The 9299-nt window shown below is 36.5% G+C and overlaps 1 protein-coding gene and 1 pseudogene across 1 annotated transcript; both read left to right on the forward strand.

Annotated features, from left to right (window-relative positions):
• The first annotated feature begins 266 nt into the window (after positions 1 to 266).
• On the forward strand, positions 267 to 5978 carry LOC110877824 (protein SULFUR DEFICIENCY-INDUCED 2). The gene is made up of 4 exons (XM_022126039.2): positions 267 to 533; positions 4747 to 4959; positions 5136 to 5291; positions 5382 to 5978. The coding sequence occupies exons 1-4, from the start codon at positions 288 to 290 to the stop codon at positions 5793 to 5795; spliced, it is 1029 nt and encodes a 342-aa protein (XP_021981731.1). The 5' UTR covers positions 267 to 287; the 3' UTR covers positions 5796 to 5978.
• A 1845-nt stretch (positions 5979 to 7823) lies between these two features.
• LOC110877816 lies at positions 7824 to 8927 on the forward strand (annotated as a pseudogene).
• Positions 8928 to 9299: the final 372 nt, after the last annotated feature.

Raw genomic sequence — 9299 nt, forward strand, 5'->3', positions numbered from 1 at the left:
GTGGACTCCCCGTGAGGCAAAAGGGGTTGCCGCTTCCTTTGCCGAGACCACCCCAAACACCCTTATGTGGGGTTCCTGCCCGTGAGGTCTCAGGGTCAAATCTTACGGAGGGCAAACTGTAACACCAGTTCAAACTGATAATAAAGATTCATACTCATCACCTTAGTGATCAAAGGCCAAAGGCCTAATCAGATGATCTAGACGTAAAAAAAAAAAAAAAACGTGACAGTGATGCGTGGCGAATAAATAAGTCTGCTCCCTATGGCCGATTCAACCAACCAAACCGAATGAACCTTCCCTCTTTCACGACCACATTCATTGTCCCCACTTTTATCATCTCCCCCCTCACATTCGCCATTGAAAACCTTCCCCTAACCCTCATACACTCACAATTCCTCATTTCACCAACCGCTTTTTCACAAATGAAGCCCGTAAACAACGAAGAAGAAGAAACCGTTAATTCCGTTTCGTATCACGTGCTTCACAAGCTTCCTTCTGGTGATAGTCCCTACGTCAGAGCCAAACATCTTCAGGTTCGTACGTTAGATCTACTTTCGTATTTTTCAGATTTTTTAAATTTTCAGTTTGTTTTTTTTTCTTTTGTTGTGAATTATGAATACGACATGATTACTTGATTTATAATAAAAACCGGTGAAATCGAGTCGTGAAAGAGTTAATGAGATTGATGAACGTATAATCAGTATTTAGGTTTATTAATTGTTAGGTTTAGTTTTTTTTTAAATGTTAGTTAGTTAGTAATCAGTTACTCGTTTAGTTCTTAATTACTAATCTTTTTTTTGTAAGGCAAGTTTATAAAAACTGGACAAAAAAAAAAAAGATGACAAGAAATTACATGACAAGTAGGGATTTATTAATTGAGTTAAAGATTGATGAACGATTATAGCATACAGAAAGATTCAACTGTTTTGGTTTATTAATTGTTAATTTTAGTTATGACGATGATATTTGATTATTGCACGAATGAATTTAGGGTTTAATAATAATCAGTTGGTTGATTAGTTGTTAATTATTTTCGCATTGATGATGGATTGTACTTGCATAATTGGTTTGCTTTGCGGAGAAGCGTTCATGTTTAGGGTCTGGATCAGTGGATCTTATTATGCTACACTTTTGACAGAAATTACTTTGGTCAACTATTCAACCATTGAATTTGATTTTTCGAGGAGAAAATATATAAATAATGTTAAATTTTTAATACAAGATCAGAGAGACATGAATACAAATGGGATTCACAAGTTTCTACTATTAATTGTTGTGAATTAATAAAACATACAAGACTCAAGGAATGCAAATACTAGAAACAATCTAATTCTACTAGGACTCATATTCTTAGTTATACTTATCTCTAAACAATTAGACACTAATCAAATCTAATAATAAGATAATTCAAATAATAATTACATACATTTGATTATTGTTTTACTCGTTTAGTCCTTCGACTTAAGATCTCCTCCGTACCAACCCTTTGAGATCAACCGAACATCCATGTTGATGTTGTAATTTTATCAAATAGATTCATGATCAACCTTTTTGACAAAATTTAATGAAACACACACAATAAAAAACGGAAAACTACAAAAATAGCCAGACCATAATTTTTCCAAATTAGACACTGAATTTTTGCGTTTTCCAAAGTACCAAAAGCGCGGGTTGAGCTAGCATAATTCACCAAAAGAGCAGGCTCAACCGGCACTTTTTACCAAACATATAGGCTTAGCTATCGCCATTACCAAAAAAATGTAAGGTAAATCCTAGTCGGTCAGCCGGCGAAGCTGATGTAGCGGCTTTTGATCAGAAGAAATGAGGGGAGATTCCTTTGGTTAAGTCTACAACTCTATGTCTATTTTAAGAGAATTCTGATAAAAGATAACTATTTTGGTAATTTTCCTTACAACGATTGAAACTAAGAGTCTGTTTGGTATGAGGTAATGGAATAAATGAGGGAATGAAATGGATGAGGTGATGGAATAGACAATGGAATGAAATGAATCATTCCATTCCATTGTGAACTTGTGATGTTTGGTTACTCAAATGTGAATAGACTGAATTATTACTATGTACAATTTGATAAACAAAAAAAGACGAAGTAACGAAACACCATTATATTAAAAACAACAAAAATATAATTGCCTTAATAATAATAATATATTAATAGTAAAAAAATAATAATATAAATTTTGATATATATTAATATTAGTTTAATATTAATGATGATGATGATGATGATGATGATAATAATAATAATAATAATAATAATAATAATAATAATATAATTCTTTCCATTCATCGATGGAATGAAAAAAAAAACATCCCCTTACCAAGGAATGAAAATTGTTCTACTTGGAAAGAGTTACGTTCCTTTGGAATGCTCTATTCCATTACGACATGATAACCAAACATGTTTCTTTTTATTAAATCAGAATGATCCATTCCATTCCATATTCTATTCCTTCATACCAAACGCTACCTAAGTGATTTTGTGGATAAAGTTTTCAATTACTATATTTTTCATCTCATTATAAAATGTTTTACTCTTTGTTACTATGTAACGTTTAACATTTTATATAAGAGGTGATTATTAATATATTTTTCATCTCGTTATAAAATTGTTTTACTCTTTGTTACTATGTAACGTCTTAACATCTTATATAAGAGGTGATTAGTAGTAAACCACTAAAATTACTTAACACATCATCAAACATACACAATTAGTTTAACTTCTTGGTATGTTATATCCATATCCTATTTTTTTTTACTAAGAAACGGTTTTTTTTTTTTTTAAGTCGAAGGCGTATGTTGTTATGATACACTCCAAAGGAGTTGTAGCATATTCGATCTCCATAGGTTTCGATACTTGTTGGTCTACCATTTAAAAAAATATATATATATATGTCATTTAGGGGTGTGCATCGGGTCAAAAGCGAATCAGGTTGAACACAAGATTTCTAGAAAATAAAAAAACTAAGACTGAATCGGTTTAGGGTGGGTCGTCTCGGTCTTTTCTAGGTCGGTTTGTCTGGGGTTGGGCCATGACCGAATATAATTTTTTTTGTGTTAATATTCACACACCACTCGCATCTATATTTCTTTATATATAGGTAGATGTATATAGAGAGATAGAGTAAAAAAGGTGTGTGAATATAGAGTTTTTTTTTTTTTTTTTATGTTTTATATTTCAACTTTTACCTGGAGTCCTGGACCAAATATGTTTAATAAAAAAAGTTACTTTTTATCGTACACTATGAATGAAGCTACTTTATCGTACCAACTACTAGCCAAATGTGCCCTATATATGTTTTGTTATTTCAGAATATGCTATAGATTATTTTTTTTTTTTGAGTTAAATGTCATTTTATTTAGTTCCTGTGGTTTGTGTCATTTTACTAGTTTAGTCCAAAAGTTTCATTTTTCGTCTGTGGGTCCAAAAATGTTTCACGGTTGCCATTTTAGTCCATTAGGTTAACTTCATCTATTTTTTCTGTTAACGTGAAGAGCAATTCGATCATTTTATATGTAATTCTGTTAACTAGAATGGCAATTCGGCCATATAAAATGATCGAATTGTCATTCTCGTTAATAAAAAAAATGGATGAAGTTAACCCAGTGGACTAAAATGGCAACGGTGAAACCTTTTTGGACCCACAGGCGAAAAATAAAACCTTTGAACTAAACTGATAAAATGACCAAACCAGATAAACTAAAATCACATTTAATTTTTTTTTTCTTTTTGATAGTGATGTTTAGTGACATTAGGTTATTTTTATAATCACGGGTAGATAGGAAGTTGATTTGTAGATGGTAGTAATTCATTTTACAAATAAAAAATAAAAATATGTAACATCGTTTTTCATGGACAAATAGTGGTATCCAATTTTAAGAGTTTTACCTAAAACTTTTAAAAAGATGTTAAAACTTAATTTAATTTTGTAAAGAATGCTATTCTTGGTAGTTGGTAGTAGGTACAATAGAAGAGTATTTATTTTGTAACGATATGGACCATATCGTACTTATGGGCTCATGGTGTAACATGTTATCGTCCACTTATTGGAATGTCAGTAATCAAAATGGCGGCAAACCCAAAAGGCCCACGTGGCCTTTTCCCTCTTTATTTGGCTGCATAGCATCTAGTTGGTCTCAACTCTCAACCAATTTCGAGCACTCTCGGGACACTCACTGGACAAACGGAGTACTCCGAGAGTATCCCGAGTCGTCCACCACCAATTCTGGGGAAAACCCGGTAACCCACCGCCCGTAGGCACGGCGGTAAAATTACCTGTAAAACCTGTTTGGCTCAAGGATCGAACCCATGTCCTATCACTGGCCACCGGTGCCTCAATCCTTTTTTGCACCAAATGAGAATTGAACTCGATGCTTCAAAGAACTCAAGTACTCCTACCACTTGAGCTAGAGGTCATTGGCACTAACCAACACATTAACTAATGTGTTATAGGTAAACTAAAAATAAATAAACAAAAAGTAGATCGGTTGTTATGGGGTGGACCCCACCTAAGCCTCTTGGGCGTTATTGTGTTAACGGAGGAAGGGGCTCCATGTTGTGGGTTAACGGGCGCCATCAGCTTATGTGGAAGGTGTGACACCACCCACAACAGGCAATCTAATGAGTTGTTTGTATTAAATTATGACTTATGATGCTCATAATTTGAATAAAAATTCTTCTTTATGACACGCATAAACTTGACAAGGGTTCAATTCAATTATTTACAGCTTGTAGAAAAGGATCCAGATGGAGCTATAGTCATGTTTTGGAAAGCTATAAATGCGGGAGATAGAGTTGATAGTGCCTTAAAAGACATGGCAGTGGTTATGAAACAACAAGATCGAGCCGAAGAAGCTATCGAACTTATTAGATCGTTTAGGGATCGCTGCTCCAAACAAGCTCAAGAATCATTAGACAATGTTCTAATCGACTTATACAAGGTAACTTAACACAACTTAGAACTAAACACATCGACCTGTTAACCCGTTTATGACCCATGTAACCCTTTTATTAATTATTACAACCCCCCAACCGGTTTGACACATTTAGAAATTTATAGCAACCCGTTTACAATTGTATTCATGGGTTACTAAAATGAGCTTTCATCGGTTTGTAGAAATGTGGGAAAATAGAGGAGCAGATCGAGCTTTTGAAGCAAAAGCTTCGGATGATATATCAAGGAGAAACGTTCAACGGAAAACCAACCAAAACCGCGCGATCACATGGAAGAAAATTCCAAGTTACAATCAAGCAAGAGACTTCAAGGATACTGGTATGCACATTAAGCATTTGTAGAATCAATCAATGGGTCATAAATGAAAAGGGAAATTTCTAATTTACCCTTGGACCGAATGCGATGCAGGGTAATTTAGGGTGGGCATATTTGCAGCTAAAGAATTTCGCAGCAGCAGAAGCGGTGTATCGTAAAGCTCAAGAGATAGACCCTGACGCTAACAAAGCATGCAATATGTGCCTTTGTTTAGTCAAACAAGGTAGATACGAAGAGGCCAACGCGATTCTTAAAGACGTGTTGGAAGGTAGGATTTTGGGGTCTAATGACCCTAAGTTACTGAACCGGACAAAGGAGCTGGTTCAGGAGTTAGAGCCATGGCGGTCGGCTCAGGTGCAGCCTGGTCCTAACCATGGGCTAGTAACTTTGGAGGATGCTTTCATTGAGGGGCTTGACCAGTTGATAAACCAATGGACTCCATTGAGGTCAAGAAGACTCCCTGTGTTTGAAGAGATTTCGACATATAGAGATCAACTAGCTTGTTGATCGATTTTGAAGGTACGCGTGTGAGCCTAAAACTCAATAGTCGTTGAGACGATGGGTGTGTATTTATCAGTAATCTACCTTTGTAATTGTAAGAAGTGTGTGTATATCGATTGTAAACCGAACTAGGGACTTGGGCATTATTGTATAAATTCATAAAATGTATTCAAGCGTCCGATAAACCCGCAGGAGATAAAAAAAGTATACAAAAAAAAAACAGTCAATACAGAAGACTCTCATGAGTAGAAATGCATAATGCATTTGTACATATTGCTTGACAATATAGTATAAACGTACATGAGACTGGAAAATGGTTCCCTCAAAAAATCATAAAAATTATTAACTTAACTTTGCCAGATATACCAGAAAGCCAAAAAGAGATCTATGGTTCGAGCCTTCGCGGGTCTCGAGGAAAGAGCGATGTCATCCTTACGTTGTCAAGGGCACAAAAGAGCATAACAACCCGTTCCAATCCAGCTCCAAACCCACCATGTGGCCACACACCATACCTACAAACGACACGTGATTCAAACTCAGTTTGTCCTGACCCAGAGCCATTCTAACCCCAACCCAGTTCCGACCGTTTTGCCAGGTTTAGGATAAACACAACAAGCTGAAAAAACTTAGAAAAAAACAGTGTTGTAAAAATCGCGACTAGGCGACGATTAGTCGGCGATTAATCGCTAGTCGTCCAGTTACTGAGTAATTTTTCTTAAATCGGTCTATTACCCGACTAGGTCCGACTAGGCACGACTAGGTCCGACTAGGCAAGCCAAAAGTCGACGATTCCAGCAAAAAACCTGTATATTCCGGCCAAAACCTCTAAATTCCGGTCAGTTTCCAACCAAATCATTTGAATTCCAACAATTAATCATGTATACTTAAATAAATGAGTTGAGTAAGATTTAAAACCTAGCTACTTAAAATATTTACCTATAAAAATGTATATATTTATACATAAAACTGAAAATTACATATAAAAAACCCGATCCGATTAATCCTGATTAATCCCGAGTAGTCGCTAGTCCCCACTTCACCGGCCGACTAGCGACTAGCGAGTTCTCCAACCTTGGAAAAAAAACACATACCTGAAGGAATCGATATATGTTGATATCGTTTTGACATCAATCCCGCATTCTTTTGCACGTGACGCCAAAAGTTCAGGTTTGTGCACACGTTGTGCTCCTGAAATGATCTCCTCTCCTGAAATAAAATTTTTTATATCCAAATATTACACATGTTCACTTCTAAAACTTCAAACAAAATGTAAACTTCATGGTGGCTTGCCTCTAAGGAAGACATCAAATGAGTTGGTATAAGCCTCGTTGTCAGGACAAGGCATTGTATAGAAAGGTCTAACTGCCAAAGGGAATCGGTGTAATATATAGAATTCAGTTCCATACCTACAATCAATCAAAGTATTATTACTACAAAATAACAGTATTAACAAAGAGGAAAAAAAATAAAAATAAAGATTTTTTTTTTTTAAAGTAATTTAGCATTTTTATTTCATTCCAATCATCAGGGCAAATTACATAAGTAGGTAGACGAGCAACAAACTGTGCCGCCATCCCTTTCTGAATAGAAAACCCTAATCTACCAAAAACAAAGCCCCGCCCCTGAGGGGTCGAAAAGTTGCTATGGACCACACGCTGCACTCTAGACAAGAACCGAACTGCCTCTGGCGCCAAGGAGCCGAACGTGTCAAACGCCAGGGGGACAAAGGCATGCTGATTATCCTCACAAGCTTTAGCGTGCTTTTCCACCTTCTTTTGACTCTGCTTTCAGTACCGCTTGCCCCGCCACAAACCCATTTTCCCGGAACCCGGCTAGTGGGGATACACCTGTGAGATCGACACAAGCATGTTTCCCGCCCTCCCAACCAAAAATTAGTACGTCAGCTGGGCGTAGGGTGGATCTCCCCTTCGACGGGTCTGTAAGAAAATTAACCGGTGCGCAACGTTTGGAAACGTTTGAAGAGTTAAAAAGATACTACATACATGATGTGTTACCCTAATTTTATCACCGCCGATCTCCACTGAAACTTCCCCAAACCCACAATTCCTCATCTCACCAACCGTTTTTCCACAAATGAAGCCCGCAAACAACGAAGAAGAAACCGTTGATTCCGTTGCGTATCACAACCTTCCTTCTGCTCATACTCCGTATGTCAGACCCAAACATCTTCAGGTTCCTACGGATCTATTTCAATATCCTGTCAAGGTTGTAACGGAGCCAAGATGGAAAGGGAAAGGATCTAAAGCGAAAGCACTTGCAAATCCCATTTCAAACTCCATTTCAGATCTTCAATCGTCTCTACTCAAATCCAATTCTCAAGGAATACTCTCAGGCTGCAGTGTTCTTCTCGCAACTAATCCTCAACAGACCCATCTTTTAAACCAAACCTGTTTCGGTCGACCCGTTATCACAGTTGATAAACATAAATAATGGTTTCAGTTTACTTTACAGGAAGCCTTTTACCTATGCTTTTCTCTAACATGTATCAAGATAGTAGACAGTGATCATCATGCAAAATCGAACAACGAGTTATGGCAGTATATGATTTCGAAACAGCCATCTTTCGTTGACAGTTTCAAGGCTTATTCTCATCTTCGGGCCAAGAATTGGGTTGTGAGGTCCGGGTGTCAGTACGGTGTTGACTTTGTTGCGTATCGTCATCATCCTTCACTTGTACATTCGGAATACGGTGTGTTGGTGTTCTCTGATGGGAATGCGAAGGATCGGTTGAGGGTTTGGTCGGATTTTCAGTGCACGCTTAGGCTTTGTGGTAGCGTTGCAAAGACGTTGTTGGTTCTTTATGTAAATAGAAATGGTGTAAATGGGATTGGTTCTTCACCTTCTTGTTTAGACGGGTTTAGCGTTCATGAGCGGACCATCACACGATGGAGTCCAGAACGATGTAGGGAGGATCAACGATGTCTTTGCAAAAGTTAAACGATCGTCTTGAAAGAAGAGTGTTGTAAAAGTAATTCTAGGGGTAGTTTGGCTTGCAGATTGTTTTAAAAAGTTAAACGATCGTCTTATATCGATATGGTGTGGGTTTTGGCCTACCGTTCGGATGGTTTTGTTGTGGACCTTGAAACTAGGTAAATATGAACATGGCCTATTTATTTATGTTAAATTGATTAACCCGAAAATTCATGTATAAATATATGCTAAAGGAAAACTCTAATCCGTGCTTACTTAAAATGAGGTAATCTAAACACAACTCATGTATATCGTTTCACTTAAATAGTTAAAACGAGTTGAACAGTCAAAACATGGTTCATGTAGCACGTTCACTTGAAAAGTTCAAATGAGTTGATAAATTCAAAACAAGATGATAGACTATATTTATATATTGTTAGATGCGTTTTTAGGCATATTTTATCAATACTTTTAGCATATATTTTCATTGCATTTTAGGCAGCTAGACCATAGATACTGGATTATTTTGGAAAAATACATATTTTGTTGGGATGGAATCAACTTTGTTTTTGGTTAATT

The sequence above is a fragment of the Helianthus annuus genome, chromosome 1 (genome assembly GCF_002127325.2).
Source record: "Helianthus annuus cultivar XRQ/B chromosome 1, HanXRQr2.0-SUNRISE, whole genome shotgun sequence".
NCBI lineage: Eukaryota > Viridiplantae > Streptophyta > Magnoliopsida > Asterales > Asteraceae > Helianthus > Helianthus annuus.